At 47.6% G+C, this 19,222-nt stretch overlaps 1 protein-coding gene across 4 annotated transcripts in view; it reads left to right on the top strand.

The window, feature by feature from the left end:
- PTK2 (protein tyrosine kinase 2) overlaps window positions 1-19,222 on the top strand; it is a 222,223-nt gene that overhangs the window by 84,751 nt on the left and 118,250 nt on the right. For all 4 annotated transcript variants that reach the window (XM_032873471.1, XM_032873467.1, XM_032873472.1 and 1 more), the window contains 2 exons: window positions 9,272-9,351; window positions 11,321-11,383. In XM_032873471.1, coding sequence (XP_032729362.1) covers window positions 9,272-9,351; window positions 11,321-11,383 — 143 coding nt within the window. The remainder of the gene's footprint in view (window positions 1-9,271; window positions 9,352-11,320; window positions 11,384-19,222) is intronic.

Below are 19,222 nucleotides of genomic sequence, written 5' to 3' on the forward strand. Positions count from 1 at the left end.
AATGGCTGTACCAGCTTGGATTCGTATTTTGTAAGAACTTGAGTGTGGAAATTTTCACTGAGATCAGGGTTAAGTTACCTAATAGAAGCCTCGGAGTTAAATGACACCCATTCTATAATTTTTTAAATCTTTTTTCTATTGACAAAAATATGTAAGATGTATACATATATGTGTACATATATTTCCACTGGATTCCAGGCTAAATGAATCCATTTTTAGGGGACCCAGAATTTGATAACCTTGATTCTTTTTAATTATTTAGTTTGGTAACACCCAATATGTGTATGCTTTTGTGAGGTGTGCTAGTTAGTACTAGCGTGAGTGCCCGTGATGCTACGGCCCAAATGAAGAGAACACACCTGTTGTCTCCTGGTCCCTGTCCCTGTCACACCTCCCTGCCCCCATGCTTTCACTCCATGCACTCGGCCATGGTTCCTATGTGTCCGTCATCCCCTTGCTTACTTCCCCTTGCAAGTTGGTCACATTTTACAGTGAGTGCGTGTTTGGTTCTGGCCTAGGGTACGAGCTGCCCGAGACCCCCGATTCCTCTGCATTCCCTCAGCGGCCTGACTTGGGTTTGCATATTGTTTTGTATGTCACCCAGCTCATAGAAGCATTCCAGAAGATTAAAAAAAAGTTCGATTCTGTGCTTTTAGTTGTTTTCAGTGAGCAGTCTCATCAGGACATCCGGTCCACCATGTTGGTGGACATGGAAGTTATCATAAGGCTATTTAAGCATGGATCCTGTTTGGTTCATTTCTAGAATAATTTTGAACTGTGGTTAGAGTCTGTGGTTCATTTGATGCTAGTCCAGATTTGTTTAGACCTGTTTCAGCACCTCCCACCTGCTGAGGTTGTTTCAAGGTTCTGGTTTTGCTGAAGGAGAACGTGTCTTCTGTGAGTGTTGGGCACAGAGTGTGACGAACACGCATGAATTCGAGATTGTTGGCAGTGTTGTTCAGGCCTCCCTTGTGGCTGGGATTCGTTTTTCCTGCTTCTGGGTACAGGTCAGGCCAGGGAACGTTTTCTCTGAGCTTGGATGTTTATTATTGCTGTTGAGAAGTTGGCTGTCATCCTGTCTTTGAAGGTGATCTGTCCTTTCTCTCTGGCCAGTTTGAAGACCTTTCCTTTGTCCTTCATGTTCTGCAGTTTTGTTACAAATCAGGTGTGGATCTCCACTCATTTCTTCCAGCTTGGTCTGTGATGTGCTTCCTGTACCTGGGGGCTCATCTCTTTTCATCAGTTCTGGAAATGTCTTGTGATTTTGACTCGGACCTCGCCTTTTCTCCCTTCTTCATGACTTGGCCTGAGGCCTCCGCGCGGGTCCGTGTTAGAACCTCTCCGACTGCCCTCCCTGTGCATCCACTTCCTTCTCCTGTCTTGGCGCTTTGTCCCCGTTGGATCTACAGTTCAGGTAAACCTGGCACATCACCACCAACTCTCCTCAGCCGCGACCAGCTTGGATGGGTAATGCATTTGTTGAGTTTTTATCTAGCATGTTTTAAAGTTGTGTGTCCCTTCCCTCTTTAAGAAAATCCACCAGGCCATCATTTATGGCTCTTACTGTTTTCTGATTTTTCTGCCTTTTATTACTGGACCATTTCTTATAGAGGTAATGTCTCTTCTGAATTATAACATCCAAAATTCTTGGGCCTGACGTCTGCTGGTGCTGGCTTACACTCTTAGTGATGCGTTTCCCTGTGTGTTTGTTACGAGCTGTTCTTTTGTTGAATTTCACATGTGGGAATCTTTAGGGTCTAGCTGGGCAACTGGTAAACACTCCTGAGTGTTACCTGTTTTGTGATCTCTGTTTTAGAAGAACATATATTTTTTTATTATTTTGGTTCTTTTATTAGGGTAGAAATAAAAGAATTATGTTTAGATCGCCTCTACCACCATTCTGATCCTGTGAAACAGAGAGCACTTACAATAAACTACCTTCATTTTATTATCTTAAAATTTCATCTGTCCCCACTATTCGTTTTGTCCATGGTTCTGGATGGTGTCCTGCAGAAAGCAGTGTGCCAGTGGATGTGTTGAGGGCTGGGTTACTAGTTGGAGATTATCCTGTGGATGCAGTTTCATTTAAAGATGTCCCAATGTGAGATACGGCAAATGATTCAACAAGTGTTTTTGACCCATTTTAGAATATTCTGAAAGATATTAATCAGCACACTCTGAAAATAAACTGGAATCTTATTATAACCCTAGTCACTGTAGAGCAGAAGTTATAAAACTAAGTTTTGACGCTAAAGCTAATGGCTCATTTTAAAACAAGGGAAGTATGTCTAACCCCGAAACCAAACTTTTCCTTTCCCATGTAACATTTTATTCCTCTTTATCTCTCTGAAATCTCATTTCAGAAAGAATTGCATTTGATTGGCAACCTTCTGCAAATAATGGTGGCCATTATGAGAAGAGTGAGGCCCATGTTTGGTCAAGAAGTTGTCATATGAACTCAATTTGTATCGATGTAGAACTTCTATACAAATGATTTGGCACTCGAAATTTTCAGCCCTTGGAATGCGTGGGTCAGATGTGGAGTTCCCATTGTTTTCTCCTACAAATATTTTAAGATTAAAATGAGTACAGTCGACCCTTAAGCGATGTCAGGGGTGACGGGTGCTGACCCCCTGCACAGTCATAAATCCATGTATGACTTTTGATCCTCCCCACAGAACTTAACTACTAATAGCCTAGCCTTGATCAGAAGTAAGCTTTAGTAATAATGTAGTCAATTAACACATATTTTATATAGTGTATGTGTTATATACAATATTCTTACAGTAAAGTAAGCTAGAGATAAAAAAATGTCATTAAGGAAGTCATAGGGAAGAGAAGATACATTTATAGGACTGTACTGTGTTTATAAAAAAAAACAAACCCATGCATGAGGGGACCCCCGCAGTTCAAACACGTGTTGTTCCTGTGTTACGTGCATATCCATCTGTCCTGTCCTGGACATATTACCGGTAGCATAATTAAGACTTACTTGACAAAAGGAGTTCCGGTAGGAAGTTGAAAGGAGATACCAAGGTGGGAGCTGTCCCTGACCCTGAGGAGTAGAATCTTGGAAGTGCCTGGGGAAATACTGAGGTACCAGGATGTGTGGTTTCTTGTTCCTGTGATTTTTATTAGAATTTTTTATCTTTACAAGTTTTTATTCAGATATTTGTATTATCAGAAATTGATTTCCTTATCTGTATTTTCTTGGCTATAAAGCGTTCTGTCAGTTAAAACATTTTGAAATGGCAGCTCCATGTGGGAGATTTTTAAAATTTTTTATTCTTTTAATACCTGACTTTTTTTTAACATTTTCATTTAATTTTATTTTTTCAGTGTTCCAAGATTCATTGTTTATGCACCACACCTGGTACTCCTTGTAATACATGCCCTCCTTAATACCCACTAACAGGCTTACCCATCCCCCCACCCCCCACTCCAAAACCCTCAGTTTGTTTCCGAGAGTCCACAGTATCTCATGCTTCCTCTCCCCCTCCAATTTCTCCCAATTCACTTTTCCTTTCCTTCTCCTAATGTCCTCCATATTATTCCTTATTCTCCATAAGTGAGTGAAACCATATGATAATTGACTCTCTCTGCTTGATTATTTCACTCAGCATAATCTCCTCCAGTCCCGTCCATGTTGAGACAAAAGTTGGGTATTCATCCTTTCTGATGGCTGTGTAATATTCCATTGTGTATATGGACCACATCTTCTTTATCCATTCGTCCGCTGAAGGGCATCTTGGTTCTCTCCACAGTTTGGTGACCGTGGCCATTGCTGCTATGAACATTGGGGTACAGATGGCCCTTCTTTTCACTACATCTGTATCTTTGGGGTAAATACCCAGTAGTGCAATTGCAGGGCCATAGGGAAGCTCTATTTTTAATTTCTTGAGGAATCTCCACACTGTTCTCCAAAGAGGCTGTACCAACTTGCATTCCCACCAACAGTGTAAGAGGATTCCCCTTTCTCCACATCCTCTCCAATACACATTGTTTCTTGTCTTGCTAATTTTGGCCATTCTAACTGGTGTAGGGTGGTATCTCAATGTGGTTTTGATTTGGATCTCCCTGATGGCTAGTGATGATGAACATTTTTTCATGTGTCTGATAGCCATTTGTACGTCTTCATTGGAGAAGTGTCTGTTCATGTCTTCTGCCCATTTTTTGACATGATTATCTGTTTTGTGTGTGTTGAGTTTGAGGAGTTCTTTATAGATCTTGGATATCAGCCCTTTGTCTGTAGTGTCATTTGTGAATATCTTCTCCCATTCCATGGGTTGCCTCTTTGTTTTGTTGACAGCTTTGCTGTGCAGAAGCTGTTGATCTTGAGGAAGTCCTAAAAGTTCATTTTTGCTTTTGTTTCCTTTGCCTTTGGGGACATGTCTTGAAAGAAGTTGCTGTGGCTGATGTCGAAGAGGTTACTGCCTATGTTCTCCTCTAGGATTCTGATGGATTCCTGCCTCATGTTGAGGTCTTTTATCCATTTCGAGTTTATCTTAGTGTATGGTGTAAGAGAATGGTCGAGTTTCATTCTTCTATACATAGCTGTCCAATTTTTCCAGCACCATTTATTGAAGAGACTGTCTTTTTTCCACAGGATATTTTCTCCTGCTTTGTCGAAGACTATTTGACCATAGAGTTGAGGGTCCGTATCTGGACTCTCTACTCTGTTCTGTTGGTCTGTGGTCTGTTTTCGTGCCAGTACCATGATGTCTTGAATACCTGACATTTTCAGTGTGGGAATTGTCAGTTGTCATTTTTCCCCCAAAAAGGTAAAATACATATGGGTCCAAGTCTAACTTATTCGAAGGTCTATTTTCTTTTTCTTTTCTTTTTTTTTTTTAAGATTTTATTTATTTGACAGAGAGAGAGATCACAAGTAGGCAGAGAGGCAGGCAGAGAGAGGGGAGGAAGCAGGCTCCCCGCAGAGCAGAGCCAGATGCGGGGCTCGATCCCAGGACCCTGGGACCATGACCTGAGCCGAAGGCAGAGGCTTTAACCCACTCAGCCACCCAGGCACCCCTCGAAGGTCTATTTTCTGTACTTATTTGATAGATTGAGTAATGGACCTTTCTTCTTCTTTTGTCATTTCTGTATACTTCAAGAAGTACTCATGGTATTGAGGATGTAGGTGAACCTTGCACACTTGCTCTGTTCGACACATTTCTTGGTCATCCCTCTGCATGAAAGACTTTAGAAACGGGAAGGCATTATACATTTGCCTTCAGCCCACCTCAAGGACTTGGACAGACTCTCACATTGGTAGGATCACTTTGGGCGTGGGACCCCCAGAACCAGCCTCAAAGCTTAGTCACTCACTAGGAGGATTTACAGGACTTGGGTTGTTTGATTCTCTCACAGAGTAAGAAGAAAAAACCTCATGAATATATACAGTTCTTGCCACAGAAAGATGTCCAAACACACCGTGTTTCTCGAAGTAGGAAATTGACATCAACATGGACGCAGATTAATTTGAAAAACCGAACACGGGACTCCTGGCGGCTCAGATGGTCAGCGCGGACTCTTGGTTTCGGCACGGGGCGTGATCTCAGGGTTGTGAGGTGGCCCCACGTCCGGCTGTGTGCTCAGCCTGGAGTCTGCTGGGGTTCTCTCTCCCCGGCGGCCCTCCCCTGCTCGCACACACTCTTTCTCTGAAACAAATAAATAAAATCTTTAACAGCAAGCAAACCGACCACCAGCTCTCAGAGGTCTTCTCTTAGAAGACTCATGCTCCTGTGCTCCAGTTGGGGACAGCGCACAGCAGCTGTCTGTGGCATAAAGAGAGACTGCGACACGGTATCAGGCGAAGCGGGCGGTGTGTGGGAAGTCATTTCATGAGCCCCTGCGGGCGGCGGAGGGCGGGATGTGCTCCCCACCCACGCTGCGTCGTCTTCCCGTGGAGGAGGACTGCGGTCTCTGCTGCGGGAGAGTTTGCACGAGTTGCGGCCACACGCTGTAGGGTCGGCCAGCTGGTGCTTGAGTCCTCACTCTTACGACACTCGCTTTGTGACCATGGGTGACCTGACTTCCCTGATCTTTCTGTATAAAATGGGACGACTGACCCCTGCCTTGAAGACTTGTTGTAAAGATTGCAAACGACATCTGGGACAGCGCGGGGCCTCGGCCCTGGCAGGCGCTCCTTGAATAACGGGCAGCCCCTCTGCTGTCGCCCTCATTTTCTCTAGGCTTGTTCTAAGCCTTTTTTTTTTTTTTTTAAAGATCTTATTTATTTATGACAGACAGAGGTCACAAGTAGGCAGAGCAGCAGGCAGAGAGCGAGGGGGAAGCAGGCTCCCCGCTGAGCAGAGAGCCCGATGTGGGACTTGATCCCAGGACCCTGGGACCACGACCCGAGCCGAAGGCAGAGGCCTTAACCCACTGATCCACCCAGGTACCCCTTGTTCTAAGCCTTTAAGTTGGGGGTGGCGGTGCTGTCCTCTCACAGCGGTGCTGCAGACTCCAGGACACGTCATACACAGGTAGGTCTGCTGGCCAGGGAGCACAGTGTGCTTACTTGAAGCAGTTTTATCCACATATACTTAAATGCTCAATAAATTGCATTTATTTCACAGACGAAAGGCAGTGAGTTCTGCTGGAAGTCAGTGGGAGATGAGAGGCAGTCAGAGATGTCTTATCAGAGAAATGAACATGGAGTGTAGTCGAACCCCGAGTCCTAAAGAAAGATGCCTGAGCACAGCTTTGGTCTGTGAACGTGCGTGGTAGTTTCAGAGAACGTCATCAGCGGATGGGTTCACCGTCTGTGCTCCTGCAGACACGGGCTGCTCAGGGCTTGGGGTAGGGATGTGGGGAGCCAAGGGTCTGTTGGGCGGCTTTGTGTGGGGTCAGTCCACTCTGCAGGGTGCACGGATCACTTCAGGCCGTGGGGACACGGCACTGTGTGCCGAGAGAAGTGCACTGTTGATCTAGGAGAACAACGCCTAGAGCTTTCCGGTCATGTTCATGATGGGGTTTTCTATAGAAATTAAGTTGTCATTTCCTCTCTGTGCATTTTTGCAACTAATGTGCATTCGGTTTTGATGAATGAAATAAAGTATGTGATTACGTTTTCCCACCTGTGAAACGTGCTTAAAAATTGTAATTAATCTTTAAGATAATTTTGTAATGATGAATTTTACTCAGCAGGTAATTGATATTCTGCTGTGGTTTCTTTGAAGTCCTAACCGAATGGTAAACTAAGATCGACTGGTTCAGTCAGAACAACTGTGCTATTTCTCTGACTCATGGAAATACACGTCTTATTGTACCTCTTGTGCCTTTATTTTTGTGTGCGGTAATAAACCTACTTAGGATGCAAAAGCTTAACTTTGAGTTTCTATCTATTTTTTGCTATATAGGAGAAAGGGCCAGTTGAAGTATAAATAAAATGATTCTAGGATTAAAGCTTTTTACTTAATTTAGCGGATTGAGTAAATCAGTTCCACTGAGTCAGTCGTAAATACCTAATATGTGTAAACAGTAGAAGTTACTGTTGCTTACGTATGTGGAAAGTGATATTTACAGAGGTACCCAAACCCCAATTTGAAGACTTCATTCATTCATTCATTTGCCCACTCATTCTGTTAATCAATGTTATTAACTGCCTAGGTCTAGGTGCTAATGCAGAAAATAAGGCCAAGGTTTTGAGAGGAAATGTTGAGATCAGAAATAGCCTGGGGTTGCCCATGGCCAGGTGACTGGTCGTTGCTCCTCTCCGAGACAGAGGAGTGAGTCGGCATGTGCAGTGCGCGTTGGGTGCTAGATTCTGGGTGCACTAGAGAGGATGTTCCCTTGAAGGCTTTCACGCTCACGGTAGGGAAGAAGGTGGTGAGTTGGCGGGAGGAAGCGTGGAGCAGTGTGTTGGCAGACTTCCTAGGCCGGCGCTGCCGAGCGGCGGGCAGGTTCAGTCGGCCGCTGGCGGTCCGGCGTGAGCAGAGCTCGCCCAGCGCGCGGGTGTCTCTAGTCGCTCAGCAGTCAGCACGGCGAGGTAGGTGGCCGGCTTGTTTGGGCAGGCGCTGCTTTTGTCAGGCGGTTAAAATAAAGGGCTAATGAGAGACTGGGAAGTCGGGGGTCTTTGTCGGGGAAGGTCACGATGATGACATACGTGGTGTAAGGTCGACAGAGTTTATCGGGGGTTAGAAGTCTTTTGAGCAAGTGAGCTGACAGCTCGGAGGTAGTAGCTGAAGAGCAGGGTCTTTGGAATTTGTTCTAGGGCAGAGGTTATCACGCCTTTTCTGTGAAGGGCCCGAGAGTAAATACTTCAGATCTGAGCACTAAGAGACAAGATCAGGGGTGTTTGAAGTCCTTCCATAATACGGGACAAGACAGGTTTGCCCGAAATGTTGTATTGCCGAAATTGTACTACAGGAATGGAGTGTGGTCTCCGTGGCGCAGTGCTGCTGTGGGGAATAACGGACCTCCTTGGAGCGGCCACACGTCCCCGACTGTGGCTCAGAGTGGCGCTCCCTGTGGCCAGGTCTGTTGTGTGTGTTGCTCCCTTAATGCTGTTCGAGAAGGAGGTCCAGGGTGTTTCGTCTTGGGAAGTGTCTTCTTCCTGTCACATGCTCTCCGGCCAGCCAGCAGGGCGCCACTCACCGTCACCGAGCACAGCCGTTCCTCAGAAGGTGCTCGTGGACTTCTCTTTTTTCCGATTCAAATTCAATTTAATTAACATAAAGGGTCTTAACTAGTTTCAGAAGTAGAATTTAGTGAGTCATCCGTCGCTTGTGACACTGGTCGGTGCCCATTCCAAGAGTCTCCTCGTTATATTGGATTTTACACGTGTTGTGACCTTGCAGATTACTCACGTGCAGGTGGTGGTGAGGTGAGACGTGTTAGTTGCAGAGTTACACGGGTTTGGAAATATGTAAATTTTCTTTGCCCTTGCCATGGGCGTCCAGAGAATGCTGGGGGGACTGTAGTTTGAGTTGAGAAAATATATCCACTGAGGATTTGTTTGGAACTGGAGATCTTCCTGCTTTCCCTTGTGACAGCGTGGTGGGGCGCAGTGTCTAAAGCTGCTTGCGATTCAGGTGATGTTGTTGCTTCTTAAAGTTTAAGTGCTCTCGGATTATATGAGTTCCCAGTAAGTCCATTTTATTTCCGTAGCTGTTTTTGGTGTTACTTATTTTAATATCCACTGTCTAGTACAATTATTGGCCCAGTGTCTGGTGGATGTGAGCGGCACCCTGGAAGCAGTCGTGGAATGAGCGACTCTGCCCGTGCCCTGCTAATGCAGCACTGTCTCCCTGTTCTTCTACCGCAGGTCAAGAGCGACTACATGTCAGAGGTCGCTGACCGTGTGGACCAGGACATTGCTCTGAAGCTGGGCTGTCTGGAAATCCGGTAAGGTGCTAACTGGGCGTTGAGGACTTTGCTGCTCTGAGGCGTTCTTTAATTTGGGAAATTATCCAAGTATTTTCCTTTTCCTCATAAAGATTATTCATAAACTACTGAATAAAATTTGAGTAAAAGTTGGAGATTTTGAATTAGGTTGTCAGTGTAACTTTTAGAAATCTTAGGATCTTTTAAAATGATATTTCATTGCATTTAGAGCTGGCATGACTGATGAGCATGCACGTGTGTGAGCAGGTCTGAAAGCGCTCCTCGGTAGTCTCCTGGGGGTCATGGAAGTGACCTGTGTCACTGGGGTCGCAGGTGCTAGCCACGCGCCACAGGCGGGGACCGAGGAGTTCAGCGCGCTAGCGCACACCATTTAAATGGAAGTGCAAATAGCCACATGCAGCTAGTGGCTGCCGTGTCGCAGGTTACGGGAAAAGGAAATCTGAGAATGTCGTTCTTAATTCTGATAATATTTGTCACCATGTGTCATACGTTATCTTCTATGCTAGCATTTTAATTTTGAATAGAAGAGTATTTTACCTTTTTCGGGTGTGATTTCAATTAAAATTTTACTCTGGGCTTCTAGTTTAAGATGAGTTGGTTAAGCTAGCCACAGTTTGATTACATATGCTCGGAACAGTTAGAATTTCCCCCCAAGGTCACTATTTTTTATACTGCATGAGGCTGTTACATACCAGTCCCTACAAGGACCCGAGGGCAGTTAGGGTGTCACTCTCAACTCTTCATTAAAATTCGTGTTCAGCCTTAATTCTGCTTCCCAGGAACAGAAATCATCCCTCACTGGTCTCTTCTGTTCCTGTCCTGCCCCTGAGCCCTCACAGATCTAGGCAGGAAGCATCCTTGGCCGCCCCTTTCTGCCTCCAGACAGTGCTGCACGGGGTTATCTGGAGATGGGATCAGAAAGCACAAGGTGTTGGGCGAGAGGCTCTGGTACCCTTCCTGCTCCTTCCCACACGGGCCTCCCGTGCTGTGTTTATCCCTCTCTCTGCCCCATGCAGTGTCCCTGACTTCATTGTGAAGTGAAGGGCTGCAGGAGAAGCCTCCCCCTGCAGGCCCCTCCTTCACCCCCCTGCCCCCGCATGGGGAGAAAGTAAGAAAACCAAACTGAGGGACCCTTCAGGGGCTCTCTGCAGTTTTTTATCTAAACCTATTACTTGCATTTTGAGTAGACCAAAGAAAAAGCCAAACAAATGTAAAAAAGCAAAGCCAGTATTTATAGTATTAGAGACAGGTTTGAAATGGAGTCTCGTCCTCCTGTTACATGACTTGAGACGACGAGTCCTACCCGTGTGTCCCAAAGCAGCTCCAGCGGGAGGTGTCCTTCTGCCAGGTACTGTGTATGTGCAGAGAGAATGCGGCCCACGCGTGGCAGGTTCTGTAGAGAGAGGACCTGGCTCCTGCGGGGCCCCACTTGGCTTGACTGGGTAGTGTGGAGCGTGGGGGAAGGCCAGACGACGAACATTCAGAGTGGTGGACAGCGCTGCCCAGGCCGCAGCCTGCCTCCTCCCTGCACAGCCTGCCCTCATGATTCTGTCACACGTCCGTGCGCTTGCCCTTGGTGACACGCGGCCCTGCAGGAGCCAGTGTACTCGCTGCTCGCCTGGAGGAGGCTGGTGTCCCCGCAGCCATCCTGCTCGTGCAGGCTCTCACTGAGAGACGAGCACAGCGGCCAGCAGTCGTAGCTAAGCTCCTTGCACCTGGAGTCTTTGTCTCGTCCTCACAGAGGGCCACACCTGATTCACACTCAAGGAGAAAGCAAGCTCGTCCAATAGGACGGAGCCTGTGTTCACCGCTCTCTGCCTCCCAGGGGCTTAGGAGTCACCGCTGGGGTCAGGTTCGTGTTCATTATGGCACAGCAGGGTGTCTGTGGCCGAGCCACGGCGCCGTTTCCGCTGAGCAGCGCGGATGCTCCTTACACGTGTGTGTGAATGTGTGTCTTCCCTGGTTTTAGGCGCTCGTACTGGGAGATGCGAGGCAACGCGCTCGAGAAGAAGTCCAACTACGAAGTGTTGGAGTAAGTACCCCCGCCCCAGCCGCGCCGCGCGCCCAGCAGTAGGCCAGCCTTCAGGCCGTGGGGTTAGTTTGCCCAGAGTTAAATCCCAAACCCAAACACTGCCATTTCCGGAACAGCCGATCTGGGAAGGAAGGTTTTAGAAGCAAAGAATTCCAACGACAGTAACTGCACGCGCAGACGTTTCCACTTGGCGAGCGCCTTTGGGCTAATCGTGTGGCGTCAGCACAGCCTGCCGCCTCAGCTTTAATCGTGTCGGGAGGAAGTGTCTCTTCCAGTTGGCGTCGGATGCAGAACTGCCGATTCCGTTCCTCCTCACATTCCCCGCTGACGTTGCTGGGGGTCTCCACGGGTGGAGACGCGTGAATCACTTGTTGCTTATGGAACAGGATGTTTAGAAAAACAAAGTTTTTCGGATCGTGGAATGAGTTTGTGCATTAGAGTTTTCCATCAGGTTGTCTTATCCGTGCGTACCAGCGCGCTGGCGCTCTGTCCGGGGAGGCGGAGTTCCGTCCTGCGTCGTTAATGATTCAAGCAGCAAAAGAGCGTTGATCCTTAAGTCCCAGTAAAGGTCCGCTGTAGTTTCCTGAGGAATAGTGGCACATCTGGCCAACACTTACCTTTTCTGGCTGTGCTATTACTGAACTCCTGCTGGTGTTTGGGAGGTATAAAGTAAACTGGGGAAATAAAAGGTCCCTGTCACCACGCTGCTGTGACAGCGGCTTTGGCTGCAGATCGCGCCAGAGTCACGTTCCGTAGGATGAGTCCTGCCCTTCAGAGGATGGTGTCGAAGTCGTGAAGCCACTAACCACCGAGACAGAAACCGCCAGCACTCACTGGGGCATAGATCCTCTTCACGACTGTCGCATTCTTCACCTGCTGGACTTGGTGCTCGGACGCACATCACTGGCTTTGAGGAGATCGTTGAAGGTCTTGTCTCGGGCGACGCTGGGCTTGTCCTCCGTTCAAATGGAGGTTCAGGATAACAGGAGGAGTTTTACCTGTTTGGTTATTTGGTCAATTATCTGTTCCTTTGTCCATTGGTTTCTTTACTCATTCGTTCACTTAACTCATTCGTTCACTTAACGGACCACATATTTGGTCAATTATCTGTTCCTTTGTCCATCGTTTTCTTTACTCATTCGTTCACTTAAACCAGCTCACGTTACTGAGCGTGTGCTGAGCCGCTGGCAGCCCAGTGCTGGGTATTCAGAAATTAATAATCCAAAACGCTCACCCTCAGGAAGCTTCCAGCGAGCAGGGAGACTCAGCTGGGTGAGCAGGGCTGTAGAACAGTGTGCCCAGGGGCTGAAGTAGAAGTGCCTGGGGGCGGGGAGCTGTCGGGAGCATGGTCCTTGATGTCCGAGGTGATTTCAGGGGGGGACGAGGTCTCCCCGAGTCTCAAAGAAAGCATGTGGGCAGGTGGGGGGAGCTGCCGGGGAAGAGGCATGAGACTTTGAAGGCACAGAGACACGGAAGTTCAGGTAGCAGCTAGAAAACTGTCCATGCATTGTGAAGGCCATGTCAGCAATAGCCCACTGCTCTCCAGGAGCCTCTGGTCCTTGGGCGTGGCTGACTCCTGGGCCATCTGCAACAGGACAGTGGTGTGAGGAGCTCTGCGATTGAGAGCGCCTGTGTTCACAGAACTGGGGTTTTATTAAAGAAGGCTGGAAAAGGGAAGCAGGGAACCAGGACACCCCTGTGTCCCTCCTGCCCACTCGAGAAGGGGCGAGGCTGTGTTGTGGGCACGGCAGCATTGGCAGCGAGTCGGGTGGCGGTGGCTGAGCTGGGGTCTGTGGGCCAGCTGGCTGCTGAGACTTGTGTTCTGTCCTGGGCTACCAGGCATTCTGCTCACAGGAAGAGTTTCTGTTGGACAGGGAACCGGAGAAGTTGTTGGAGCCTGTTGATTTTCAGTTCTGAGGGAACGAGCATGTTTTTTCAATGAAAAGGAAGGAGAAATGTGGATTTATTTTATGTTTTAAAATCGCTCATACCAGTAGCATTAAAATCTTCTGTGGTCCCCCGTGCCTGGTTTCTAATGTTGTTCATCAGTGAAAGGAACCAGGGCTCCTTTGAAAAATGCCTGATGCTGGGGGTGGGGGGAAGGGGGTACAGGAGGGGCCTGTGCATCTTGGTGCCAGAAGGGAGGAAGTGCTTGGTCAACGTGGGGCGAGAGCACCTGAAGTGCCTAAAGCTGGAATCATTTGAGCTACAAAGTGAGCGAGTAGATTTAGATTAGAACCTGGAGCGTAGAGCAGATACCCGGGAGGCCCTCCTCGTAACGTGAGCGAACACGTGAGAAGTGACAGGTCTCCCTACAGAAGAATTCGAAGTAATTTATGTAGATGTGACCACGAGGGGGGCAGAGCTTAAAATGCCACCTTAAAGGATGGGCTGTACTTGGAGACTTGTACAGGACTGTGTTGGGGGAGGGAGTCAGTGGGCAGTGAAGAAAGCCGGCCGACACCACCTGAGCTAGATGAGCAAGGTCGGCCTCAGCAGTGACAGGCCACACCCAGGCCAGGTGCCCTGGCTGGGGTCAGTGGAGAAGGCCACTTCACCTCTGGTGGCTTCCTCTCCTGTACCCGTAACCCATTCTCATCATGTGGAAGCACAAATAATTCCTCGTCGAGGGACATTATTCAAAATACCAAACCAGTACGCCTTCAAACTGTCAAGATGGTCCAAAACAAGGAAAATCTGAGAAGCTGATGGAGCCGAGAAGAGCCTGTGGAGCCATGATGACGAAGTTGGATTCTGAACCAAAAATGATGTAGAAGAAGTGATGAAATTTGAATGAAGTACAGACTGTTTCTAATAACAAGTCAGTGTTGCGGTAGGAATTGTGGCTGACGTGCCATGCGTGATGGGGACTAGGAGTGGGAGGGGCCTGGGCGTGGGGCACCCGTGGGCCTCTCTATTACGTTTCCAGCATCTCTGGGCAGCTGAGACTATGCTACAATAGTCTGTCTCCATTTAAAGAGAAATGATATGGGAACGGAGGTGAAAAGCCAGTGCGGAGATAGAAGTGACGATCTCGAGAGTTCCAGCCCATGGTGGGCGGTTCCATGAAGTCCCAGAAAGACCTGGGTGATACGTCACCTGGCAGTTAGTGACAGGACGCCAGAACACCTGTTGGCATCCTTCGGGTCACCGTGAAAGCCTGTCCTGTTGCCGTGAATTGTATCCTGCCCTGTCCCTGCAAAGCCACAGCAGGAGCTGCGGTGTCACATGGTGGAAGGAGCCAGGCGTGCAGTAACTACTATTAAAGGACACAGAGCCAGAGGACAGCAGGGGCCCAAATGAAACCTCCACGCGCCACGCACTGACGTGTTTGTGGCAGCAGGACAGAAGCAGGGATCCTTCAGGGTAGGGGTGGGGGTATGTTTGGAGAGAGGAGTTTTCAGGTTAAGCTATTTGCAACGAGGGGCCCTGGCTGGCTCAGTCGCTAGAGCATGCTGCTGTCGATCTCTGGGTCGTGAGTTTGAGCCCCACGCTGGGTGTGGAATCTACTTTAAAAAATTAATAAATTTAATTAAAAAAGAAAAGATCTGTTTGAAGTGAAAGGCCCTGAGTGAGCCTCTGCCCTTGTTCCCCTTGTGATCGGGTCCAGAGGAGAGCTTGTCCCTCGCACTGAAAACCAAACTGTGTAGTGTACTTCACAGTGTTCGTAAGAGAAAAGCATATAAAGGAATGTCAGAGTTCATCTGTTACCTTAATCTTGAACCTTTTCAAACCATTTTCATTAGTTTACAAGGTAGTAATACATTCTAGCTGAGAAAATTGGGACAGAATCATCCAGTAAGATGGAACTCCCATCGGTTTGTGCTCACCACCGTCAGTCGTACGGTCTTCAGAACAGCCCTGCAGCCCCGCCCCTTGCGTTCCGCGTGTGCACACGCGGCAGGGCCGGGCTGGGCCGGGCTCGGCGTGAGGTCATGACTGTGAGCGTGCAGCCCGCGGCCTCCCATCGGCCTGGTTCTGGGAGCCGTTGGCGCTGACCGAGCGCGTGGCCGCCATCAGATCCGGGGGCATGCTGCGTGTCACCAGTCCACGTGGGGACGCTCTGGCCCATGACAGCACGAGGCGGCGCCACCGTGTTTCCTTGTTCATTTTTGCCTGGTGACCAACGAATGACAGCTTGTTCTGTTTGCTTTCGCTTGATTACTGTTGCTATTGAAGACCTGCCCGTGAGCGGGCTGCCATACAGATTCCTTTTTTAAATTTGGCTGGATTTTTTTATAGTTTTTACATCTATTTATGTTTTTCCTTGTTAATATTAAGAGGTTTTTGTCATATTAACTATGTTTGTCGTATGTGTTCTGTGTGTTCTTCCCAGCTGGTCTCTGTCCGCTGCGACCATACGGCCCGTCATCACCTAGGACTTGTTCTTTCTTTCTTGTCATTTTTTTTTTAATGTAGTAATATCTGCCAGTTATTTTCATTTTAGTTAAGAGTTTCAAGACCTGTTTGTTCTCAAACTTTTGTGGAGTTATTTCTATTTTCTCATCTCCAAAGATGCAGATATTTATTTTATTTTTATATTTATATTTATTTATTATTATATATTATATATTACATATATTTATTATACTTATTTTTATATATTTATCTTCAAAGGTTTTCTTGGTAGTGGTGGTCTCTGCTAACAGCTTCTTTGGCTTTCGTGGAGACTGTCTTAATGGGCTGGTGTAAGACCATTTCCCTCCAGTAACGGACTATAAAAACATTCAGATGCAGAGAACGTTGAGAGAACCGTGCCGTGAGCATGTGTGTACCCGCCTGCCCCCTGAACTCTTCGGGTAACATTCTGCCGTGTTCGCTTCCCGTGACCGGTTTCTGTGAGTGTTTCAGCGTGGTTTAAAAATGCACTTTCTCTTCAGGCTGGTTAACGTCTGTCTTTCGTGGTACTTTGTCTCTTGACATGTCAGTAAGTGAGAAGGCGTGTGTGTCCCTCTGTGAGAGTGGCTGGGCCCGTTTCCTCCTGTGGGTCAGTTCCTGTCTGCTCTGTATTTGGGATTTTTTCCTAGAAACACAAAGTGTTTTTATCTTCTTGGTTACTTGAACCTCATGTCATTATTCAGTTACCCTCAGGCTGCCTAACCATATACACTTCCTTGTTTTGGGGGTACTTCTTGTCCCGAAGTTCACTTTGCCTTCTGGAGGTTAGCACTGACCCAGCTTTCATTTTCTCTCCTTGTATTACTTCTTCTGTTCTTTCCTTTATTACTTTTCTTCTGTTAATTCCCAATTTATTACATCCTTAAACTTTTACACGTGTATCTTATAAGCATCATAGAGCTGGATTTCGCAAATCCAGAACGTGTTTCTTCTAACTGGTAGATTTAATACATTCGTATTTATTAGGATAAACAATATATTTGGACTGACTTGTGTTGTCTTTATTTTTGTTGTCCTTTTTTTTCCCCCAGAACTTTGTTTTTTGGGGAGGCGATGTCTGTGTGTGTGTGTGTGTGTGTGTATTTTCTTTTTCTTTTTTCTTTTCTACTGTTTATTTCTTAATGGGTTTTCTTATTCTAAATCTTCTTGTCTCATGATTTGGAAATTTATAAACTATTTCTGTTCTTTTACTAGTTACGCTTACATTTTGACCTTCTGTATTAACCAAGTTTAGATCTTTTTTTTTTTTTTTTAACCAAGTTTAGATCTTAACATTCTCTTCCCCCCTCCCTTCTGGACACCCTCTCTGTACGTCCTTCCGGGTCACACGCAGTCCGCCGTGTGCTGGTTCTGTGTTTATTTCAGCCCCGCGCGTTAGATGTTGTTGTCGTAACCTCATGCAGACACGGTCGATTCAGCAGCACAGACACCATTTTACCTCTTGCACATCCGTGTCTGCCTCAGACCACCCTTCCCACCTCCTTTGCCTTCAGACGCTGTACTTGCTCCACGCTCGAGAGATCGCCTTTGGTACGGCTGCTGACCGATGTGCGGCCGCTTCTTTGCGGTCACTCTGTCCCTTTAGACCACTGCGTTGCTCTTCCGGTCTCGCTCGTGCCTCCTGTTTGCATTTTGTTCATGACCCAGCTTGGATCCGCGTATTTCATCTGGAAAGTGTATGTGCCGTTGGCCCTGGAATTGTCAGCACTTGGACCTTTGTGGTTCTTACCCTGGTTCGTATTTTCCATCCGTTTCTCCCTGTGATGGTGTCTTTGTCGTTCTCTAGATTTGCCCTTTGAGCCCTTCATTCCCTCCTAAGTAGTCTCCATCCTACCTCACAGCTCATGTTTCATTTCACCATTGATACTTTCCGATTCCAAGTTCATTTCTGGGGATGTGATCTGCTCTTCCCAATAGCCTTTTGTCGTGTGCTTGTGTGTGTGATGTGCCAGGAGTGTGTCCGTTGGCTCCTCCTCTGACTCACACAAGCCTCCAGGTGGCTTGAGTCAGAGCTGGTAGACCAAGCTTGGGCAAGCAGGGCTCCCCAGGGACTTTGTGGAGAGCGGGGGCTGCAGCCTCCGTCGGGTCCAGGCCCATTCCCCCATACGCGCCTTCAGACGGTGTCCCGTCCAGAACCCCAGAGCGGGTGCTTGTGGCCGGGGGTCCCAGGGCTCCCAGGGCTCCTGACCCCCAGCGCTTGGCGCGGGCCAGGCCAGGCACACAGGTCTGCCTGTTTGTCGCCGTGCTATGTGAACAGTCTTGTCGCTCAGCCTGCCTTCTGGTGTCAGCTTCTCTTTTTCTTACGGTATATTATTTAGAAATTCTTTTGTATGTACCTTTGGTGGTAAGGTTCAGATTCTGACATCTTGAAAGGTAGCTTTACTGCATAAACAATTCTTGACTTGTCATGGTATTTTCTCAGTACTTTAAAAATTCGTGGAGCTCTTCCTTCGGTTCTGTCTTCCCACACCACTGTCGGGAAGCTGGTGCCAGGGCTTTACACCTGTGCCCACTGAGTGGGTCTCCCAGCTGAGCAGACTCTGGGCCCCCTGCCCCAGGGACCTGGCAGCCTGGGTCCTCCAGGGCCTCAGCATTTCTCTTTCCTACTGAGTGTTGCTGGTGACTTGGGGCCACTTAGAAAGGTGTGTATTTTCTGGTACAGAAAAGAATTCTACACAAGTGCAGAGTATCGCTTGTTTCCTATTAGTTTATTTTAGGCTTCTTTTTTTCCCTGCCAGTCAGGAGAAAAATTATGAAATAGTCCGCAGGATTGCCTAGTTTCTGTCAGAAAACTTAGACAATCTTGGTTGTTTATAGCCTAATGAGGGATGCCCCTTCGACTTTACTGTTTCTGAATAACTCTTTTGAGTCATGCTGGAGATAACTGGGCCGGCTTCTACCAATGGGGAAAGCACTCTGGAGGGACCTCTGTAGTTCTTCTTTAAACTAAAGAGCTAATCCTTCCATGTCTTTCACCGTCGGTAGAACCAGTGTGCCTTCTCTGTAGACAAAGGGGAGACGTGTGGCGAAGACGCCCCAGTCCCGGCCCCAGAACACGGGCTCCGGAGGGTGCACGCCTCCAGGAGCAGAGTGGCAGGCAGGTGGGTGAGACTCCGTGTGCGCCTTTGTGAGCAGAGGCGGGGCAGGGGAGGAAGGCACCTGCCTCGGGAGGTCCGCTCAGAGGTTTTAGGAAAAAGGTTTCATACTCAGGCTAACAACTGTATCGTGACAAAGACAGATTAACCAAAATAAGCTGTGATCCCGTTGAAGGAAGAATTTTACACACCGCTGATTCTTGTTTAAACCACTGACTTGTGTTGTGAAGTTACATGAGTTACTTCACCTTTCAGTTCTGCTCATTTCCTTGTTACATGGTTTGCTCTTTAAAGAAATGTGTTTTTCATCATCTTTGCATGTGATGTAGTCCTCTGTAGTTGTTTG

The sequence above is a fragment of the Lontra canadensis genome, unplaced genomic scaffold (assembly GCF_010015895.1).
Source record: "Lontra canadensis isolate GAN:19392208 unplaced genomic scaffold, GSC_riverotter_1.0 scaffold49, whole genome shotgun sequence".
NCBI lineage: Eukaryota > Metazoa > Chordata > Mammalia > Carnivora > Mustelidae > Lontra > Lontra canadensis.